Here is a 23,658-nt window from a genome sequence, read left to right as displayed (position 1 = left end):
TCACTCTTTACAGTCTCACCCTTTACAGAACCCTTTGTTGAAATTAAATCTGAAGAAAAGAAGCGCACAACCCAAGTGGACTACATGATGTTGTATTTTTAGAAGCAGATAATAAAAATACAGATGCCTCGGCCGGTTTGTACAAATGAAGAAATGATCAAACAATAAAAAAAAAACATCATGGTGACTTCATGCATTACAATACTTAAGGAGTGAGTTATGTCCAGTCTACAGCTCTGTGTGTGTGTGACGGGAAAGCATTCTATCACAGGGCCCTCTGCTAAGGCCTCTGTTTAATACTACCATCAGAACTCTAGTACTTTTACACAGAAAACACTACATGCCTGGCCAATGGATGTGTGGACTGCAAATATGATCCGCTTGTGCCGCTGACTTTCCAGAGCGGCTTGTTTCACATAGTTTTCATGTTTTCATATCGTTTCCACCCAGCAGTTTTCAAGTAATGTTACTGAGATACACAGATTTCTTCCAGGGACACTTACAAGTCCTTTGGCTAGTTAAGTTTAGTCCTGATCAAGTCCTTGTCCAGAGCCTGTCAAGTCTAGAATGAGTCCTGTTTTGGTTGTGGCTTATAGGAAATTGTATTTACCAAATTAAAATAACCACTTAAAAAGTAGAATTGTGTAACTTTTCTATAGGAGGCTACTTGTTTCCATGGAGAAGTTATTGCATTGCCTGGAATGTTCCACAGTTTGCCCTTAAATGTATTCATCTTACAATTATCCAGTTGCAGGGAGCATTATTGCTACAAGAATATCTCAAAAACATACCCTGTGTGAGTGAGCTTGCCTCTCCACAGATCTGACCTGTAACTTGGACTGGTTAAGTCACCTGCTTGCCTCTGTGGAGATTGATCAGTGGAAAATTCCAGGTTTCTCAGGGTTTTTCTATGTTATTTCTAGTAATTTAGCTGGGTAATTGCTGGATCAAACATACAGGGAAATGGCTGTGGCTTCGTTCACACGTGGCCCTGTTCTAGCAAAATGCAGGTTCATTCCCAGGTCAGGCTGTGTGTGTGAACAGGGCATGTTCCTGGAATGTCAGCAGCACAGGCTTTAGTGTTTCCTATTGCAGTGTTATTACCGCCTTATTACAGTGACGTCATAGTGAAGACATGGTTCTGGTCCTAGTGCGTGGGAAAGCCTTGCTCTAGTGGTAGATCTACTGTTTCCATGTTTTTGGTCTTGCTTTAGGCCTAAGTGGAGAATTACAGTGAAATGAGAGGTCACGTTGGCAAAATTAACTTTTTTTCCTCCCCAATACTTAGTGTTCATTTCAAAAGCTGCATTCATGTGACGTCATAAAACAAGTTTTGATAAGCTGCCATAGAAAAGATAAGTGCAATACAATGTAAGCGTTTAAAACATAGTGTTACAAAAATCTAGTTTAAAAAAAAAAGAAAATAGAGTAAAGGTTTGAAAAAAGTAACATCAGCTTTATAATATTCAGATAAAATAAGTGCAAGATGAGACAAGACCTTTAAAAGTTGATTTCTATACAAATGTGTTGTATGTTAAAGAGGGGGGATTTTTTAAACAAGATGGTCTGCAGCTAAGAAAAAAGTTTAACGTGAAAGGAGTTTTTCATAGTGTATATGTTACAGCTACAGGGACTATGTCTCTCAGCTGGCCTGGGATCTTTAGGATCCCCCCAGAGGAGCTAGAGGAAGTGTCCCGGGTGAGGGAAGTCTGGGCATCCCTGCTCAGACAGCTGCCCCTCTCACCTCATCCCATTCTAGACAATTTCATAGAATGCCTGGCTTCCTACTTTGCCTCTAATATATCCATAGTTTTGTGTTAAAAACCTAAAAAACTAAATATTATCACCAAGTTCATCAACTAGACTTACCAAGTTGCACTTGCGAAGCCTTTAAAGCTTAGTAAGTCTTGTTTAACTTGGTGATAACATCTTATCCCTGGACATCTCAAGATTTATTTAAATTAACCAACTTAAATGTGACAATTTTTTAAACTAAACTTAACTGGTGTTAAGTAGGACTCTCCTGCTCCTGGCCCATTTGTCCAACATTTTACTTTAAACTCTGCCATTTTGAGCTTTGTCTAAAACTGTAAGCACAGGTGGCAGCACACACTGGGGTTGTGACACACACCTGTCTGTGTCCTTCAGAACACACTTTTGTAATTAATAGGAGTACGTGAAATCATGATTCAAATTCAACAATGGCACGGCTCTAACAGTGGCCACAGTGGCCCTCCATGATAAAGCTTTGGACAACCCAGAGCTCCTGAGGCTCACTTCAGTCTGAGAGGACACATGGAGCTACAGCTGCTCAGCAGAACAGTGGCTCTTCTTGATTAGTGTTTTCGTGTCTGTTAAAAGTGTTGAGGTTTCCGACAGCACATGAATGCAGCGGGAGGGGAGACTTTGTAAGAGACGCAGCCAACACCAAATAAATAAATAAATTATAATAAGTTTATGGTACATTTTACATTTCATACAGTACATTCCCTTGCTAATACTGCTCTGTACACATGCCAGCCACCTCATCACCGGCCCGCTTTGGCCTTCACCTCCAGGCCTGGGCTCCTGCCAGGGGAGCTGGGGCCCCACTGTGCCCCCATTGCAGAGCCTCTGTCCTGGGCGTGGGATGGCGGGGAGCCCGGGTAGGTGCGTGCGCTGGGTGGGGGTGGAGGGGAGGCGCTGAGGGAGCGCTGCAGGCAGGAGGAGGAGCTCCGAGGGCGGGGGGGGGGGCTCAGGAGCAGCCCCGCCCTGTCCTGTACCAGAGCGGTCAGACTGGACAGGAAGTCTGCGTCACTGGTGCTGGACGCTCGGATCCGGAGACGACGCCTCCTGGAAAACAGCACACGAGTGGGCGGGGTTAGTGTAGCCGGGGCACAGAGGTGGGCACTGTGTCCAATTATTAACAGAGGTCACGGCACAACATAATTTTCACTGAAAAGTGCCACTGAGTCGCACTGAGAAAAGAACTATGGGCAACTCTACACACAAAATGGTTCTTAGCTTGGTTCATGGAGCAATATCCAATAAACACATCTGGGGCTTTTCTGTCGTATTGTTGTATCTATGCTCAAATCAGTTTTACCCACCCACACATCCTATTGGTCAGCCTCAGAGACACCCAGAGTGACTGATAGGATGATCTAACCAATCACAGCAAAGTGTGTACTCACGGAGGAAAAACAAAGAACAAAGACTTAGTTTCTTCCGTAAGTCAATAAATACTCACCCTTATTTAGTATATGGTCAGTACTTGCAGATACAGATCATCCAGATTATGTAGGTAGCCCTTCACTTCACAATGATTTGTTAAGTAAAAGTGAGTAAGGTGTGACTTACGACCTTATGACTGCCCGTACCTGTAGCTGCTGTCAGCCCCTGTTCTCACTGGGGGCCGGCCTGGTGGGGGTCTGGGCATGAACTTGGTGTTGAGCTGCTCCGACACAAAGGAGGCGCTGACGGGCCGAGGGATCTTACTCCTGCTGCCTGAGCTGGAGCTGAGGGACAGGGGCTCCTCTCGCTCGGAGGACAGGCGGTCCCGGGGCAGGGCAGAGGGCAGGTTATCACAGGACAGAGAGGGGGAGGGCGAGTGGGTGGGGGAGCCGTGCAGGGGGCTGCTCCAGCGCTTGTGCCTCTCATGGGCTAGCTCCTTACTGGGGGAGTCCAGAGGGGTGCTGGGGTCTCGCACCGGGATACGGCTCAGTCTGGGAGAGGTGGGAGAGTCTCTTCTTCTGAGCAGAGCTGGAGGAGGGGAGGAGGACACTGTGACTGTGCTCTCCAGAGCGCCCCCTGTGGTCTCAGGGAGGGGCTGCTGGTGGGGCTCGGAGGAGCGGTCAGGCAGGCCTGAGTCGCTCTCTGGGTCTCGTTCTGGATCTCGCTCTGGGGTCAGGTGGGCCATGGGGGACTTGGTGGGAGTCTTGGTGGGAGTTAGCTCCTGCCTCTTCCCCCTGTCTTTAGCTGGTTCTTCGTCTTCTGATTTAGCCAGTGGAGCTTCCAGGGGGATGATGTCACTACGGTCCTGTACTGGGGACTGGGACACTCCACTGGACGACTGAAAAAGACAAACCAAAGACAAACCCAAGACAACGCTGGGATCAGGCAGAGACATAGGGACGCTCAAATGCTATCTTAGCATAAGCATGCATTTTAGCCAGGTCATTTTCACCTGGATAAATGCACACTTAAACTAAGAGATAGCATTGGTTGTTTGTTCTTTTTTTCTTGCTAAATCTGATTCTCATTTATACTCTCTTATTTGGAAGTTCACAATATAGATTCCTTAATATTAAATATTTAAAATGTTGCTGTTCTTCAAAACAGCATTCATGATATTTTGATCATCTGCCCACCTGTTAAAACAGTTTAGAACATTGAGAGATCTCAGTGCTATACTCTGGTCTGGTGTCAGGGGTTTAGAGGGAGCTGTACCTGCTCTTGGCTCCGGCCCATGATGACTGAGGGCATGTGGCCTAACATGCCGGGCAGCCGCCGATGTCCCAGGAGCCAGGTCCCAGGGACGGACACAGGGGACAGGACGGGACTGGAGGGGACCACGGCCTGTCCCTCTGGAGCCTCTGTCTCTGCAACAGCGCCACCTGCTGGTTTATCCTCCTACACAGTAAAAGCAGAGTGTGTTGTCATGAGGTTATATAAGAAGCGTTACAAGATACAAGATGGCTGTGATGGTTACAGGTTTTTCTGCTGATGGCAACATCTGACGTCTTTAAATCTATCTCAAGGCCCTAACCTGACAAAAGCAGACAGATCACACAGGAACCATACAAGACAGTGGTGTAGTGGTGTACCTTCACCCCCTCTTTGGCTGCAGAGCCCTGCTCCAGCTCTAACATGACCCACTCCTGACTGTCGCCCTCTTGTGGCACAGGGCTGAGGTTGAGGGCCACAAAGCCGCTGCTGGCGGCACCGTCCTCTGGGTCTGCGGTGGCAGTGCCTGAGTGATCCTCCCCGGGCTGAGCTGCCCTCTCGGGGATGGACTTGTCTCCCATGTGGAACAGGATGGGCCTCTGTTTACCCAGGCTGGCAAGAAAACACATTACAATGAGCTAATAAGTTTTAACAATCACAAATGTTATTAACAAGTCAATAAAGCAGTTTTGTCTATAAAGCCGTGTATCTGATTTTTGTCCTGTGTGTTTGAGTCTTCTGTGTGCTCTCTGCATCTAATTATAAAACATTTTATTTTATTTATTTCATTTAATTTATTCAGTAGGGTGCTGTTAGTTGTTGTTAACTTCACCATGATGGCAAAATTCAGCTCTGGTTTGTACAAGTGGTGAAAAATACTTATAAATGAATCTGTTAAAAATGAGGATGCTCAGAATGCATAAGGTAAGTGAGGAAAAACCTATGACCACTGCAAACTGTTTACAATAAAGTAGTTCTTTTTTTCCCCACACTTTTTTAGATGGTAAAAATTAGGTTCAGAGCCTCTAAAATACAAAAGTGAGTAGTAGAGAAGTAAACTGACAGAAATTAATATCTTGTTTAGATCTAGAATTGGAACACACAATTTCTATACTAATTTTAAAGAAAAGACTAATACAAACGGGGCTAAAATGTTGATTAAGCAAAAACTAGAATTGCTGAGGAAATACTGTTCTAGGTTCAAAATATGAACCTTTTCACTTTTTATTTTTAATAGATACCATTCAATTTTTAATAAATATTTTAAGAACCACTGACTAAGACCTGGACATGGTAGCTGTACATTATGTGCTGCCACCTAGTGGTAGCACAAGTACATAGTAGTAGTACTGGTGGTGTGATACTGACTATGCCTCCAGGAAGCGTTCGATGGTGGGCTTGGGCTCCGGGGCCAGTCTCTTCTCAAAGGCCAAGCTCTGACTGTGCCGGATGCGCCGCAGCAGAGGGGCCGCTCGCTCCAGGAACATGGTCTCAGAGCGGACCCGGCGCGGGGAGCTCTGTATGGAGCCTGTGTTTGGAGACTGGTTCCCCTGGTTCTGACTGTGCTCGTCTTCACTCACCACCTAAAGCACACAGCGAGAAAAAGGGTTTACACACTTTTAAAATGTCACATTGGCAGAGGTGAGTATTATTCTGTTCCATTTGCTTCAGTAACTTTTAAAAGAAATTGTACTTTTATAGCAGAATAGTAAGAGAGAGAGAGAGTATGTAATGTTAAATGTTGTTTGGGTAATGTAGTATTTTCAAAACTATACTGTAAAAGGTAACATGATGATTTACATAGGGTATGTGAGCTCAACAGTAACTGTCTACTCTTGTAGTAAATTTCCATTCATTTTTTCCCATAGACTTTTAAAAGTTTCAAATACTATGAGGCATCACGTAGATTAACCAGCTCCATGGAAACTAATATCAATAATGTGGTTGTATTAAGTCCAAAAAGAGCATTTAAAGCACAAGATTCAGCTAAATGTTTTAATGATGTATAAAGATTAAGAAACAGATTTTAAATTAAATTATAGGTCTTGCGGTTATTAGTCACCACTTAGCTCAGCGCCTGCTTTCAATATACTTTTTTTTTTTTTTTTTTTGGAAAGATTATGGGGAAAATGAATGAGAAATTTACTTTGGGAACTGGGGGGTGGGTGGTCACTGCTCAACGTCTTTAGAGCGTCAAGGTCCATGTGCCGCAAAGTAATTCACCGCCAAAACATTAGGGGGCTAGAATATATGTCCATTTATATATATGGTCTATGTGTACAACCTGCAGACATATAACCTCTGAAGTTTGACAGAGGGATGTTCTTCTATCGCATTGGAGATTGTTCATGTTAAAGAAAGAACACACATATTCCTCTGAGTCATGTCCTTTTAAAAGAACCCATCTCATGCAAAATCAACTTTTCAGAGCTTTCTAACTTCTAGGAGTGATGTGTGGGCCTTGTATATGTCGCAGAAATGTTTTTTTTAAACAAACTGCCATCCTACAGCTACACCTATGATGTGTTTGACATAACCGCCTCCGCCCTGCCTCCACCCTGCATCGGCTGACAAGTCCCACATGAACACCTAAACAAAAGCGACAGCATAAGATCATTGTTCTACATTGTAGTGATATATTAAGTTTATCTACTAGTATTTATTAATACTTTACCAATCAGTAATGTTCAGCTGATGTGGACGCAGTGCTTGTGCTTCGTGCACCTCAAAGTCCTCGTCTGATTCCGGGTCCAACACATGCAACTGAACGCGCTGTATCTCCATGATGAATAAAAGTTTATTCCTACCACTATCAGACCGCTAAACGGGGCGTGACTGCATGACTGCAGGGCTGTACACAGGGTGCATGCCTGTCTCCCCCTCCCTCCCTGAGTTGGGCGGAGGAAGGGCGGCCTACGTCACGTTTGGAGGGCAGAGCCTGTGCTTTCTCAGGACAGGCGGGGGGATGAGCAATAGTCGGTCTTTTGTAGTTCCTGGTCTGTGACTGTCTCCAAGAAATCAGTAAGATTTCATAACTATTGTGTAATGGATGTTCCAAAACCCAAATTGTGCTTGTTTATGTGCAGAAGATACAATGTGAAAAGAGTTATTTTGCATGAGATGGGCCCTTTAATTCTGACAGAAGCTGAACCACATCAGGGCAAAAGGAGCAAGCTGTTTTTTGAGCGCTTAGTTTATGCAAATTAGCAATGCGGTTTTAAGTTTTGTTTCTGTAAAACATAAACAAATATGCTCAAAGCTGCATTAAACACATTATTACTCAGTGTATATTGAAAGAAAGGAAAGCAGAGAACAGGAAATATATGTAGTGCAGTGGTAGGGAGGACCAATCACAGCCCTTATAGTCTGCGTCGCTTCCCCTGATGTCTGCGTCGTTTCGATGCATAATTAGAAAATTTCGGACGTGCACGTCAGTCGACGCAGACGCTGTATGCAGATTCTCTGCATCGTGATGCAGACGATTTGACGTTGGACTGTAAAATGGCCTTTACCCCTTCTTTAACTAAAGACAACACCAATAAGTACCATACTCCAAGTTAGGTTGGTACTATAGACTGTATATATAAATGGACACAGCTAACTCGCTAGCCACCCTGTTCCAAATAGGAAGTTTGCATGCAGCTCTTCCAGCTCCTTCAGACTCTGGCTCCCATTGACTTACATTAGAATATTATGGTTCCTCGCTCTCTAGCTGCTGCTGTGAGCCTCGTCATTTTAGTCTTAAAATGTTCGTATTAACCCTCTCTACATGACCCTGGTGTTTCTATTTTGGTATTTTGTCCATAAAAAAAAATCCTATTCCTAATATCAAGCATGGCTCCAAATTTGATCCTGTATCCGCTAGAATCACGAGCTTCATTTGATCAGAGCTCAACACTATGGGTGAAGTCACACTTGCTTAGTCCATTTCTTTATACAGTCTATGGGTGTTATGCGATCAGTCCAAATGCCCACGTGACATGACCCACCTTCCTGATGACGGGCTGCGCTGCTGGTTTGTGGTTGCGGTTGCGGTCGGTGTGGTCCCACATGTCTCCTGTAGGGGGCGCTGTGGTGGGAGTGGGGATGGGGGGGCAGTTATCGGCATCGCTCAGCCTCTCACCCTGCAGTACATCCTCTGTATTCTCCCTCTGGAGCTCCCCCGGTAGCACCGAAGCATTGGCCATACTGAGGACAGGACACACAGGTTAGAGGCATGCTCAGCTATGTTACACTAGCAACAAGATGCAGCTTTACAGAGGGACAGGCTGACCCCATTAGCCTGCTGCTCTGGGACGTCTACACCTTTGTCCTTTGTCCTATTTCTTACTCAGTGTAGTAAAAAAAAAAAAAAAGTAAAAATGTCATTCTTGCATAAAAAAAATATATTTTTTTAAGTACTGCACAACTTTTATTGCACTATTTTGCAGTAAAATGCTGAGGCACCAACCGGACATTCAATTTAAAAAATTTGGACAATGAATAGAACAACAGATACGTAAAAGATTTTTTCCTGAAATGTTTTATAAAAACTATCCATTTGTGTGCACTACAGTAATGCTGTAGAATGGAGCACACGTGCACTGCAAAAGAGGAGAGATAAGTGGGGTACATATGTGCTGAGGGGGAACATAACACACAGAATGTAAAGGGAGAGATTTAATAGTGAGATCAGTTTTAGATGAATTTCTGCTCAATAAAATATACTTATACCTGTCTAAATCTTACCTAAGATTTTGGGTAATGGTCATTATTAAAGTTTGATCATTCAATTCAGGTAGCAGCAAATCTCCTGAAAACTTACATTTTTGGACTCAATTACCCAGGGTAGAATAGAGAGGAATCCCAAAAGCAAAGAGAGCTCAGAATAATGATAATGGAAAAAGATGGTGAAGTGAATGCAGTTTGAATGGAGTTTATGGAGTTTGCTCCAGTACAGAGGATGCTAGGACCCTGCGGTGTTGTTATTTACAGGGCAATGGCACATACCTGTGCAGTGTAGCAGCAACTGATAAGAGCTCTGTCTACAGTCTCTGGCTCCATGCTGCAGAGCTCTGGTCTATGACATGATGTCATATCATGGGTTCTATGAGAGTGGGTGGAGCTTGTGTCCTGGTGCTTACCCTAAGTATGCGGGTGTGAGTCTGGTGAGCTGCTGTGTGGTGGCCGCTGCAGTGATGTTGAGCATGTCCTCTGCGTCGCACTTCTCCCAGTCGTATGGGTCATTCTCAAGCACACTGTGGCTCTTCATGGCTTTGTCGAACACGGAGGTCAAGAGCTGGGGACCACAGGAAAACACAGAGGGTCAAAACAGACAGAGAGAAAGGCGGAGTGTACGAGCCTGGGGCACAGGGCACACCTGGTAGTCAGGTTTGGTGAAGTAGTCCAGAGTGGAGATGTGGTCCAGGAACGTGCTGAATTCGGAGGGCAGGTGTTTGAGCATGAGTCTGTGGTCGTATGTCTCCTTCAGGTTCCCCACTTGCTCCTGTGGGAGAAAAACAATGAAAGCTATAATGTAGTGTTCAGATAAATGTACAAGGGAACACAGAGCTTCTCTATTATGGCAGAAATTATAATATTTTCTTGCATTATTGAAATCAATTATTTCAAATTACTTTATTTGCAGATAACACCAATATATTTTATTCCAGTTATATTTTTTGGTAATTATAAAATAAATTCTGAACTTTCCATGTTGATGGTGTTCAATGTCAAAATCAAATGGGTTTCAGATAATACATTTTTAGGTATAACGAGAGATGAAAAGGTAAGCTGGAAACCACATCTCAGATACATACAATCTAAGGTCTCAAAAAGTATTGCGGTAATCAACAGAGGAAATACATTCTTAATCAAAAGGCACTTCAAATATTGTATTGCTCACTCATACTTCCATACCCGACATATCGTATAGAAATTTAGTTCTTCTTGCCCTTCTAAAATTGCAAAAACATGCTGTGAGAATAATGCATGTTGTTCAAATAAAAAAATATATATATTTTTTTATTTTGTGAAATTCTACACTGCTTTGCTTTTTATAAAGCAAACAAAAATATACTGCCATTAAATATCTAAAAACTGTTCAGTACACAACAAGTACACTATGAACAAAGGGGAAGGGGCAAATTTAAAACTAAATCAGTGGGAACCACCAGGAAAAGCATACGTGCGTGTATGCGTGTATGTATGCGTGTATGTATGCATGTATGTATGCATGTATGCATGTATGTATGTATGTATGTATGTATGTATGTATGTATGTATGTATGTATGTATGTATGTATGCATGTATGCATGTATGTATGTATGTATGTATGTATGTATGCATGCATGCATACACGCATACATGTATGAGAAAAGTATGTATGAGAATTGAGATCTGGGCTCACAGAAGATCACTCCAGAACAGTCCAATGCTTTGTTCTTAGTCATTCTTGGGTGTTTTTATCTGTGTTTTGAGTCATTATCCTGTTGGAAGACCCATGACATACGACTGAGACCAAGTTTTCTGACACTATGTGACACATTTTGGTCCAAAACACCTTGATAGTCTTGAGATTTCATTGTACCTTGCACAGATTCAAGACTCCCTGTGCCAGATGCAGCAAAACAGTCCTAGAACAAAACCAAACCTCCCCCGTGCTTCACAGTAGGGACAATGTTCTTTTCTTGGTCTGCTTCATTTTTGCGTCAGTGAACATAGAGCTGATGTGTCTTGCCAAAGAGCTCCAGTTTTGTCTCATCTGTCCAAAGAACATTCTCCCAGAAGCTTTGTAGCTTGTCAATATGCATTGTGACAAATTCCAGTTTCACTTTTTTTTATAATAATACATTTTAGGTATAACGATAGATGAAAAAATAAGCTGGAAATACCTCAGATACATACAATCAAAGATCTCAAAAGTGTATGTATATATATCGGAATTTTGGACATAGGGCCTCATTTCCTATTGAGCCACAGTACTGTAGTAGAGATGCGTGGATGGGCTATTTTTTCAACCGCAACCGCGACACAAAACTCATCATCCGCCCGCTGTCCATTTTGCACCGAAGGTTTTCAAAACCGCACCCGCCCGCCATCCGCCGATTTATTTTAGATTTTAGAACAATCATACAGCAAACAAACAAAGGAGCCTCGATAAAAATGCAAACTCTATAGCTCATTCATTCCAAAATTCGCTCAGCGTGTATGTTCGCATTCTTAATTGTCCGTAACAACCCCAAACTTACCTGGTTTTCTTGCGCAGCTAATTCATGGACAACATTTTCCGACTAGGCTATTTTTGAACCTTCTTGCCTTCGTGTTGGATGTTGTTACATTCTTAACATTCTGCCATTGCCCGATGTTATTTCAAAGTCATAGCCTCACTCCATCGGTCTTTCTTTAAGTTTTAAATACCCCGAGAGGCAGCCTACGCTATAATGACTGCGTGTTTTGAAATATAACTGATATCGAAACAAAACAGACAGATCATCTCATCCAGATGAACCTTTATTGAAATCAGGCAATGCCTTCTTTATATTCCAATTGAAATAGACAAGAAAATATATGCATAACTAAATAAATATGGCCCTATAGCCACTTATGTGTTGGCAAACAGCTGAAATAAATTAGAAATAATAAAATAAACTGCATATAATATGTGCCTCGTAAACCTTAGGCATCAATAACCCGACACAACCTTAACCTTCAGAACATAAAAACGAGGTCAAATGGGCTAATTAACGATATGACGTACACTTCATACTACAAGCATAGACAATGGGACTCGTCTTTTCAGATGTAGGTAACAATACTAACAATAACTTTTTTTTTTTTAGTTAAACCGCCACCCGCCCGAATTTAATTAAAATATAATTTTTCGTCACGTCATCCGCCCGACCTGTGGATTAACCGCGGATACCGCGGTTGTAACCGCAATCCGCGCATCTCTATACTGTAGATATGTGAAGACACTTTTTAAAATAATTCATCCAGTCCTTGTATGTTCCGTGATCAATGTACAGAAGCAAGCACATCATTTTTGAAACTGTCATGAACAGGAGTGGGTTCATAGTTCAAGTATTTCTTCCCACTCCTTTTAGAGAAATGTGCTTTTCTGTTGTTTACAATGTATATGTAGTATACATGATTATTGTTTCTTATCAACTCGAAATAAAAACGAATCAATAAAAAAAAATAAAAATCTGATCTATATTTTGTGTCACTTTTGCTTTAAAGCTGTAGATTGGGAAAAGTGGCTTTGTTCTAGGTTTGAGTGCCAGAAGAAGTGCACATATCATTTAGATATATATTTTTATACACATTTTACATTTACAAGATCTTTCAAAATGAACCACAATGAGAAAGATTAAAGCTGCATTCAGATCAGGGCATCAAGGTGGCCAGATTACATGCAACGTCTATGCAACTACATCCTGTATTTTTGCAGCGTGTCAGGAGTTGACGCTCTGGACGCCCGTTCAAGGCATTGGTCAGAAGCTGAAAAGCTGAACTTTTGGCATCGGACGTGCCACATCAACCAATCAGGGACAGGAGGAAGGAGAAGAAAAAGAAAGACCCGGGAACCACAAACACCAGAACAAGAAATCTACGCCGTGTCATTAGCATATAAATATATACATGCAGCAACTGTCGAGCGGAACGTCTCCACTAAAGGGTTTGATGTAATAAATACACTAAGGCCCCTCTCTCCACCAGGAAAACAAAGCACTCGCAGAGAGCAGTGGACACCCTGGATGCATGGCAAGTAATTTTCTACCACTCGTCCATGGAATCTAAGATGCACGTCAGGGGCGTCTGAACTCAAATGCATCCGAAAGGCATCCAAATAGAAGCGTCAGGAGCGTTTTCTGATGCCGTGGTCTGAATGTAGCTTAAGTGTGCAGCCCTAACAAAATGGCCATAACACAGATGTGTTTAGTACCTTGTCTTTGATTTTCCTCCAGGGGAGCTGGCCCACCATGAACTCCACCAACATGTAGAACAGGGACCACAGATCGTCATGGCGACCCATTTCCTGCAGGTACACACACCAGTTAGCAACACACATCTTACACAGCAAGTGAGCAACTGGTCATCAAAGTGTGGATTTGAGCGAGCTTCCAAGTCTGCACTAATAGGCTGTGTTTCCACTTACACATAATGTCATAACATTCTATACAACTTATTCATGGGTTTCATGTCCTGATTTTAGGTGCCATTTTGAGGATTTCTTCATTTAAAATCTTTAAATCTTTTATGTTGAATACTTAATATTGTTAATTTGCAGCAAACTGAACGGCCCTGAAAAGGTTACATAGCTTTGAGATCTACGGTAGCCTGTCAAAATGTTGTTGTTTTGATCTGATTTATGGTTAATCCATGTAATTACTGGGCCTACACACATGAAACAGTAACAGGTCCATTTAACACTGTCAGCAAAATAAAATTATGTTCTGTCTAAAAACTCAAGAACATGAACACTCCTCTGGTCAGAATAGCACAGGACATCCTGTTGTGCACACGTTTTTCAGTTACAGTATATTAAAGTCCACCTAACAGATTTCACTACTCATTTCATTAAAACATAGTTAACATCATTATTTGAAGATTTCACTAAAAGTTGCCTAGTTTAAAAAACTTTTACTTCCTGGTTGGACATGTCAGTAGATGTGACATACACAGAGATAATTCCATAACATACCTAGCAACCGTTATGTAAACAAGGACCAAAACTAGTTTAAATTGCATAATAGTTATGATTAGACTAATAAAAAGAAGTCATAATACATTTATTTTGTTAAATAAATGCTTAAACTGGTAGAATTGCCTTCTTTATGTGCAAATTGTCTCTGCATTTTAGATGAAACAATCCAAGTTGTTGACATAGGTAGAGAGATTTTGTTTGAGAACTCACTGCTACTTTCTATATTTGTGAACATTTCTTCTCAACTTTTTTCCACAAACTGACACTTGAATGATATAAAACAAAATATTTAGCACAGGTACTATCCCACCAAATCAAGTTAGAATTAGAAACAGTGTCATTTGCACTTTAACAGTGCTTTGGATTTTATCGAGAACAAATCACTCCAGTCTTCCTGTCCGGTGTAGGGAGAGAAGTAGCGTCCCTTTGACACATATTGACACTTACTTTGTTTTTGTGAGCGTTGATAGAGGCATAGCGAACTGTTCCTCTGAAGCCTGCCACTGGTCGAGGCTGCAGCACAGAGAGAGAGCATACACATTAACACTACTCTCCCAGAGCACCACACTTCTAATAGAGCCTTTTCAACTGTATGGTCTGAGCTTGGGAGCAGAGTCATGAATAATGAACAGGGGAGAACAAAACAGAGTTAGGGGCCATTTGTAGGCTGTCAAAAGAAGACACATAGCTGCATGCATGACTGTGTGGACTTTAGATTAGTACTCATATTTAAAGAAGACATATTGTGCTTGTGTCTATATATAGTATATATAGTTTATAATTTTATATTATAATTTATGACACTTGTCAATCATTGTTATAATTTGGTGAATTGCAATGTTCATCTAAAATAAGTAGAACAAGTCAGCTTGTTGGAAAGTTACCCAAAGCACTGCATGCTGTAGGCCCCTCCTATGGCTAGCTGCACATCACGGTAGTGAGTAACAGATTTTTTTTTTTTCATTTGTGTCAAAATGGCTACGCACTGCTGCTGAATCCTACATGTATCACCAATCTAAAATAAAACTGGAGAACAAGGTAAGTACGTCACAGTGGGTGTGTACTGTGGCGGTGAAAATGGGGGTAGATCAATGCACTGACAGCTTGAATACAGGAAAATAAAGATTACTCAAGTGTACATAAATCACTCCAAATAGAACCTCAGAGGGTCAATGAGAAGGAAACAACTATAACATGATTAAAAACTCTGAAAAGTTCATTTTGCAGACTAGGCCTCCTTTAAAGGTCTACTGCTTAACTCTTCTGTGGCGGCCAGTGCGCATGCCTGTATGACTTCATAGAGACAGAAAGTCAAAGCTATACTTTTGGAACATTCTCCATGGAAAGAGATGCCATGCTGTGGAACATTTCAAAATTAACAATAACATGACAGCTCCACAGGTCAGTGGAAAAGAAAACATGTTCAAGGTAAGGATTTTTTAGGTGTTTTTGGTGCAAAACATAAATTTTCAGCTGAAATGTAAAAATGAAAAGTTTCAGTTACTACTAAAGCACTTGGTATAATGTTGGTCACACTACTTTGCACAGATTAAAAAAAAAAAATAGAACTTTTTTTTAAAAAGTGAATGTAGGTCTAGGCCTCTAACAATAATCAACAAATCAATTAATCGTGCAAAAACTTTTAACAAGCTCGATAACACGTCTCATTTCCTTAGTGTAATGACACTTGAATGAACATGTGAGTAAGGACTGTATAGATGGATTATTTGTTTATCAGCACAGAGAATGCAGGTGCAGCCTGAGTGCAGAAAGCACTGCTGTCTGTATGGTTAACATGAAGCTACAGCACTAGCGCCGCCATCAGAACACCAGAACCGTTCATCGCTGTGTGACAAAACAAGTCACAATGCCAAATCAACACGAGTGAGTGGGACACGTCTCAGCAGCCCACATGCGTCAAATACAGCAAGCGCACAAACGACGAGAAGAAATGGCTCAAACCCTAGCAGTTGACATATATACCTGATCGACACAACTAGCCCCCTGGAGAGCCTGAAATCCCACAAGACTCCGATACTATACCAAACACTGACAAGATACCAGACAGGACAGCGGCTCCCTCCACAGGTGACATGCACAGCAGCACATAATAATAATTCCTGTATAAAAAAGTAGACTAAGTGAGGGGCCAGGCTGTATATTATGAATAAGATATTTTTGACGGACAAAATAGTGAAATAGGATCATGTAAAGCGGGTCAATACGAACACTTCAATACCAAAATGTCGAGACTCACACCAGCAGCCACAGAGAGAGGGGCCACAATACTCCAATGTAAATCAGTGACTAAAATAATAATCCATTTTATTTATTGTTTGGTTAAACAGTGGTTTATTCAAGTGCATTTTTTGTTAACAAATCCTTGCTGCAAGCCAGACTACAATAGGCTATTCTTATGTTAACAAGTCCATTTTATTTAGGTCTATTGTTTTTGGTTGTCCTGCAGTTCCTGTATTAAATGTTCTTTAAAAAATAAAGTTTACTGGTCTTTGAAAGGGTGTATTCGCATTTTTATTCCATTGTTTTTACTGGTATATTAGTTGAAAATGGACAATATTATCGTTTATTGCAATAATTTCTCCGTCAATTAATCGTCCAGCAAAATCTGTTATGGTTACAGTCCTATGTAGGTCTGTTGTGTTTCCTTACATGATGAAAAATACATTTTGTTTTTAACTGCATTTCATTTAGATAAAATCAAATAAGGCCAACGCTACACCATTAGCAGCCAGGCACTGCTGGTTGATATCACGAGTTTAGAGTTGGACCATATTTCTCGCCCTGACAATAAGTGAGTGGAGCCAGCAGACCTAAGCACTTGGCCCTGTGTGTAAAAGGCTGCAGACTGGTGCAGAGCTGTGCTAGGCTTTTACCGGCCGCACTTCCTGGCTTGAGTTGGTGAACTGTCGAGCCAAACCGAAGTCCAGCATGTAGCAGCAGCGGCACGTGCTGGCCAGCCTCCCCATGGCAAAGTTAGACTGCAACACAAATTAACAAGGATAATGAGCAAGACACAATTAAGACACATTTTTATGTGAAGTTGGCTGCGCAATAAATAAAGTTTTAATCAAGGTTTAGTCATGTCTTATAGTGAATGGGCATCTTAAGTTTTTTTTAATGAAGAGATCTACAGCCAATCTGTCAGCAAAAGGATAATAGGAGCAGTATTCAGACTTTGGAGGAAGAAATAGTTTTTTTTAATAGAAAAGAATCAAAAATCAAGGTTGAGCAACATAAGAAAAATTTTTTTTGGCCATATCGCTAGGCTAGAACTAATGATATGGATATGGCTTCATCTTTAAAGCAGGGTATGTGTTATTTACACATGCATTTCAAGTCACACCAGTCCAAACCAGCTTTTTAGAGCTGGATCAAATCAATGCTGCTTTTATGGAAAATACTGTATACTAATGAGCCTTTTCCATGGCTATAGATTTATGTCTTAATAACAGGATTCTGTTCAAAGTTCACATTTTAAATACGTCCAGGAGATTTGACAAAAAAAGATTGCAATTTGAACTGACAAACTAATTATCATAGAATTTTGCACTGTTTTCCTTACGGCCTCTTGTATATAACTGAGATATACTTTTATTACTTTTATTTAAATATTTTATTTTTACTTGTACATATACATTTATATATTTATATTATCAGTCTCTTCCTATTTCTGCTAGTTATTTAGAATTTATTAAAAAACTTATTATACTGTTATTATAATATGGTGTGAGCTACTTCCCTTGTGTATAATAACAAGTTATACACAAGGGAAACAAGTTTGTCTAAGTCTAATGCAAGAATCACATTTCAGAACATGTTTGTAGAGAGCTGAACTACAAGGTTAGCTTTTATTTATTTATTTTGTTGTTTGTGAAGGAAATGATGGCACTTCAACAACTGCAGCCTTTGTGATTTACTTATTGCATCCGTTCGAAGTGTGACTTTGATTTAATTGCGATTAGTATGGCAGCCCTACTAAAAGACATCACTATTATTTTACTGAGATTAATCAATGAATCAGTGGATGTGGTTACAAGTTCACCAAAATCTGATTGATATCTGATTTCTAAACATTTAAAATGACTTAAGGGACATGCAAACTGAACAATTTGCAGCAAGCAATCAGAGGGACCATGATCAGAAATAAAACACAGATGATTTTGCTGTTTAAATGTAATTTCAATAAACTTTCAGATCCAATAATCTGATAATAATCTGATTTTGAGTGTCCATGTCACTGCAGCTAATGATAATCTTATCATAGTGCATGTGAGCATACTGGCTTAATGTCGCGATGCAGGAAGCCCACAGAGTGAATGCTCTCGATGGCCTCCAGGATCTGCTTGCCCAGGCGCAGCGTGGTCGACACAGAGAAGGTACCTCGGGCCATGGTCCTGCGCAGGTCGGCCAGGTTCCTCCCCTTCACACGAGACACACAAACACTCAGCAGATGGTCAGCTTGTTCACACACACGCAACACACACGCAACACACACGCAACACACACGCAACACACACACACACACACACACACACACACACGGTCTACCTGCAGCTCCATCACCACGTAGTTAAAGCGGTCATTTCGGCCACAGCCCACAAAGCGACACACGTGGTCCTTACCTAAAAACAACACAGAATATATTTGTTTTTATGTTAATAACACAAAAGAAATCAAAAGTATTACTGGTATATGTACAATGCATTTTAGGGTACACTCATGCTAGGGGTGAGACGTTCCACAAGGTAAAATAAGATGAGATGAGAGTAGACGAGATAGTGACAATATTTATAATACATACATTCAATTTTGCAGTTCAAAAGAGAAAAACACTTCTGAAAAAAAAAAAAAAAAAGAAAAAAACACTTTTTCACATATGCACAATTTTGTCTCGTGAGATCTTGGTGTCAGGAGATCTTGTCAATCCCTAATTCACCCTTCTCCAGGTTTGGTCTTCACATTTAAGCTTTTCTTGTACAAAGATGTGTACTCTGGAATGTCCTGACAGGCAGATTAACAAATTAGAGAAAGGAAAGGCTCAATCATGTCAAAACAAACTTGGCGGTTTATGAATAAAAAAAATTAACATTCTGAAACAAACATTTAGCGGATAATTCAGACTTGTGTCAAGACAAGACACTTTGAACATGCCTAGCACATCGGGAGCAGTCAAAATTAAACCCAAACCTAAGAGTCTCTGGAGCCAAGCCCCCCACAGCTGTGGCTAATCAGTGAACAATAGTTGTCTGATTTCCTTTGTCCTCGTGGTCCTCAGATTAGACTCACCCTGGAGCTTTTTGAGCACAGCCTCCTCCATCTTGAGCACCTGTTTGGGCTGCTGCGCCGACTCCACTTTCAGAGCCACTGTCGCCTGGCTCAGCTGGTCCAGCACCTCGTAGATCTCCCCAAAACCCCCTCCGCCAATCTTCCTTATCTAGGGAACACAACACACACACTCATTTAGAACATGCTCTGGTTTGATTTGAAAAATGAAACTGGACCAACTGAGAGGTTTAATATGACTGATAATAATGTGTTGGGCATTAGCTAATAATTCTGTACTCAAGTTAAATCTTCCATATTTATAGCAAATTAAAAAGTGTGTGCAATTAAAGCTTGGAATGTATGCATAGTGTGGAAAAGTGTTTCATGTGAAAATCAAATTCCACTTTAAACAAAGTTGCCATTCAACCCTTGAGGAGATGCATAACTTCATTTTGTGCCCCAGTGCAATCTGCATGTGTGTGAATGTGTGTGAGTGTGATGCGTGTGATGTGTGAGCCCTGTGTGCTGTGTGTGTGTGAAGCTACAGCTGCTGACAGCTGGCAATCAGACAGGAGCATCAGCACCGAGAGCACAAGGCTGCAGAGGACATTAAGCGTTAGCAGTGTTCTTATACAGTTACAAAGGGCACAGACACTAGACACAGGGACAGTAACATCAGTTTATGCAGAGCTCGGAGGTGAAAACAGCCTCAAGTGTGTGAATTAAACCGTCAACAGTGTACTGGCCATGTAAGTGCTGACAAAGCAACAAAATACAGTGTCCACCAAATCTAGACCATTAAAGCAACACCATTTCGGTTTCTGGGCAAGGTACATAATGATTTCATTGAAAAAAATCAGTGGAAAGTCAAAACTATACATCATCATTTTAACACCACATTGATTTTAATGATCAAAAGAACAACATTTCCATGGAGCTAAGACTCTCCTCCAGGCCAAATAAGAGTCAGGTTTGTGGCGATGCATGCCTGGACATTTCTATTTCCTACATTTTTCAGTGCAATAAAAAAAAACGTAAAATGAAAACACATGCTTTTACATTAGTCTATATTGTGGCTGAAAAGTTATGCAGCCTCGCTTTAACTTGTGAACTTATTGTACATTAGAGTGTAAAAAAATAAAAAAATCAATCAAGAAACTACTTATCATTGTCGAAAACACATGACACTGCACGGAGACCACAGACTGTACACAAGCCAGGTCAATGATGCAAAGAATGTGAAATAAATTGCCTAATTATTACATTTCAAAACTAAGCTTGTGGATAGTGAAACAGCTAATACAAGGCTACAATGCTGCGAATGCCAAAAGTGCTTTTACATATTGGTATGGCTCAAATAGACATCTTATTACGTTATCTGCACAATTATGTAATAGACTAGCGTTACCAAACTTCTAGAGATCGCCTAGATTACTGCACCTACTCAAGACACAGTCCACTCTTCCAGGCATACTTTTACGAATCTATAATCTCCAATAATTATTATTTGAGCCTAGTGTACCTGTCACTGCTGCAGACACGATGAGAGCCATGTATTCACTGGAGCCATACTAAATGTTGGCTAGTTACGGTTCGTCTCCAAGGCTGCGATCGGGACGCTAAACACTCCCCGTCCTTAGGTCATCGCCAGGCGGGGTTGTTTGGCTTTCCGCCCGTTGCCAGAGCTCCACGGTTCCCCGGTGAAGCGAGAGTTCACGGTGGCGAGGAGTAAAGGATGCTAATCAGCTTTGAGAGGGCTAATCTGGCTAACTAACCTCTTAGTAGCAGCGCTGCGGCGGGAGATGCTGCAGCTGCGGGGGCTACGCTCACCAAGCTAACCCGCTAGCGTGTTTACAGTCGGATAACGTAGCTCCGCGCTTACCTCGTCGGGTTAAACTATTCCGTTTACGATAGCAGTGGAGGAAACGAGCAGCCTCCATGGTCCGGATGTGTTTTGGTGGTTTATTCCATGTTGCTCTGCGGGATGGAGCAGTGCTAGAGGGGCATGGCTACGTGTGGCTAACGCTAATTGCTAATGGATGGGGGCTCCGTGCGTTTCTGCCACTATGACGTCACGGCGAACCTGGCTGCTTATTGGCCCGCGTGGTTCTGCATCCTCAGCCCTGGGTCTGCAGGGACTGTGGGCCGTGGACAGTGTTGGGGAGTAACAGATTACATGTACGTAATCAGAGTACAAATTATGAGTAACTGTATTCGGTTACAGTTACTGTTTCAGTGAGTGGTAATTAGATTACAGTTACTTTGTTTGAAATAAATGGATTACACGGCGGTATTTTCCTGTTTTCCTGTTTTCACATTTTGAGCTATATCTTTCTTTTTTTCCTGTAATTCCACTCATTGCCGAAACTAAACCAGGTCTAAACCAGGACTAAACCACGACTAAAACCAGGTCTAAACTAGGAAAACCAGACTAAAACCCACTAAACAGGTCTAAAACAGGTCTAAAACCAGGTCTAGACCAGGACTAAACCAGGTCTAAAACAGGTCTAAAACCAGGTCTAGACCAGGACTAAACCAGGATTAAAACCAGGCCTAAACAGGACTAAAACAGGATTTAACATGCTGTGCTGTGTGGATGTGTCTCTTCGTTCTTCTCAATAATATTTAAAAATTTGGTTCAGTAAAGTCTGGTCTTTTTATTTTCTTTTAGCAGACAAAACATCTTATGTGAAGATTTCCTCGTCTGCTTCTCTACAGCCAATCAAGTAATCCAAAGTATTCAGATTACGTTACTCACTTTAAGTAATTTAATGGATTACTTTACAGATTACATTTTGGGGTATGTAATCTGTAATCTGTAGGGGAATACATTTTAAAAGTAACCTTCCCAACACTGGCCATGGAGCTGTAGATCTGTGCGGGGACACGCGAGAGAATCAGAAAAAAAAGTTTTATTGCTAGTGTTAGTGAACAGAATTCATAAAGTAGGAATTTTAGCGAGATGGTACACTGAAAAAACGGTCCGAGAGGGGTTGCTCAAATTGCAAAAACAAATTTGACAACAATAACATCACTTTTTTACATTTCTCTGTCCAGCATGTTTAAATCTTACAAACATCGCTTGATTGTGGCCGATGTGAGACCTGCATGTTTTAATCAGGTTGAGGAAACATGACTTTATTATAATTTCTGGTGAGGCTCCTCCCTCTGGAATTCTCCTCCCCAAAACCTTTGGAGGGAAAATTCAAATGTAACAGGACACAGGACAGTTAGATGAGCAGAGGACACACAGTGTGGAGCAGGAGGATTATGAGAACTGATCTGGAGGTAAGACTTTTCAAAGATTTTATTATGTGCTTCTCCGGCCTAGAATGTCGTCATTGTTAAAACATGTTTGTGGTGTTTTATTTGAAATTAGAGTTAATGTAAGGACAGCTTGAAACAAATTGTTTTTAACTGTCCATCTACAAGAGTGTGACAGTTGTACTAAGATTTGAATGTGTTGCTTCCAGAGTCGTCTACAAAGAGTGACGTCCAGAGCTCTGCTGTAGCTATGGGGAAGTTCATGAATGTTATAGTTGATGTTTCAGAAAAAAGGAAGATGTTTGAGAACCAACAAAACACAGACCACAGATGAACAAAGTAAGTAAACCAACTTAAAATTATTTTAAAATTTTTCGAAATGAACTTCCTATTGAAACTGTTATCTTGTGTACTTGTACAAGGTGATGTGGCATTAGGAGGACTTTTATACCAGATGCCCTCCTGTTTTACTGTGTGTTTAGAGGAAGAATAAGCATGCACATGAATGTGATGTGTTTTGTGTGTGCAGATTCTTGTGTTAAACAATACAGATCAGATCTGTAGAAAACTAAAGACTGTTTTTGTATTCTTTTACAGAATTAGATCAATTGAATTACATTATACATACTTATACATTTCATGATAAGGTACCATAAGATAAATATGCATATTCAGCATGATTTGTTCAAATTTCATCAACATGAAAAAGTGATGTTCATGTTCCAAGAAAAATATGTGTAGAGGGGTTCAAAAAAGTTTCAAAGCCTAAACATAATTTTATTGCGTGCAACCGCTGTCCATAACTTTTTTACGCAAATCCAGCAACCTTTTTTTTTCAGTGTACAACATAAAACATTGGATATTACTTAATAAACTATAAACTTTATTGATCCACAAGGGAAATGATTTGGACACGTTAGCTCCATGGAGCTATTAGAATAATGAGTAGTTCATACATCACAATATAATATAATAACAAAGAGCAAAAATATAA

General features: G+C 41.0%; 1 protein-coding gene and 1 long non-coding RNA gene across 2 annotated transcripts; one reads left to right on the top strand and one right to left on the bottom strand.

Annotated features, from left to right (window-relative positions):
- Window positions 1-76: 76 nt before the first annotated feature.
- ttbk2b (tau tubulin kinase 2b) lies at window positions 77-19,679 on the bottom strand. The gene is made up of 15 exons (XM_055149282.1): window positions 19,641-19,679; window positions 19,422-19,569; window positions 18,684-18,757; window positions 18,415-18,555; window positions 17,009-17,113; window positions 14,562-14,627; window positions 13,353-13,445; window positions 9,785-9,910; window positions 9,549-9,703; window positions 8,415-8,613; window positions 5,794-6,008; window positions 4,806-5,037; window positions 4,429-4,611; window positions 3,360-4,051; window positions 77-2,832 (listed from the first exon to the last, which is right to left on the bottom strand). Exons 1-15 carry the CDS (start codon window positions 19,677-19,679, stop codon window positions 2,529-2,531), a joined length of 2,772 nt encoding a protein of 923 aa, XP_055005257.1. The 3' UTR covers window positions 77-2,528.
- Window positions 19,680-22,062: 2,383 nt separating this feature from the next.
- LOC129407709 (uncharacterized) lies at window positions 22,063-23,107 on the top strand. Its single transcript, XR_008631684.1, has 3 exons — window positions 22,063-22,688; window positions 22,874-23,003; window positions 23,087-23,107. It is a non-coding gene; the product is annotated as an uncharacterized LOC129407709 (long non-coding RNA).
- The last annotated feature ends 551 nt before the right edge of the window (window positions 23,108-23,658 follow it).

Source organism: Boleophthalmus pectinirostris, unplaced genomic scaffold, assembly GCF_026225935.1.
Source record: "Boleophthalmus pectinirostris isolate CB_2022bp ecotype Guang Dong unplaced genomic scaffold, ASM2622593v1 HiC_scaffold_13, whole genome shotgun sequence".
Classification (NCBI taxonomy): Eukaryota; Metazoa; Chordata; class Actinopteri; order Gobiiformes; family Gobiidae; genus Boleophthalmus; species Boleophthalmus pectinirostris.
Note: the sequence above shows the minus strand (reverse complement) of the source record. Positions and strands in the feature narration are given on the sequence as shown.

Excerpts from the sequence above, each read along its gene's own strand:
- ttbk2b (XM_055149282.1), bottom strand. The coding sequence starts at position 19,679 with ATGCCCAACACATTATTATCAGTCATATTAAACCTCTCA. Across the intron at positions 17,114-18,414 it reads TGCATCGCGACATTAAGCCA|TCTAACTTTGCCATGGGGAG; the intron begins GTATGCTCACAT and ends TTTGTGTTGCAG. Across the intron at positions 9,704-9,784 it reads TCACCAAACCTGACTACCAG|CTCTTGACCTCCGTGTTCGA; the intron begins GTGTGCCCTGTG and ends TGTGGTCCCCAG.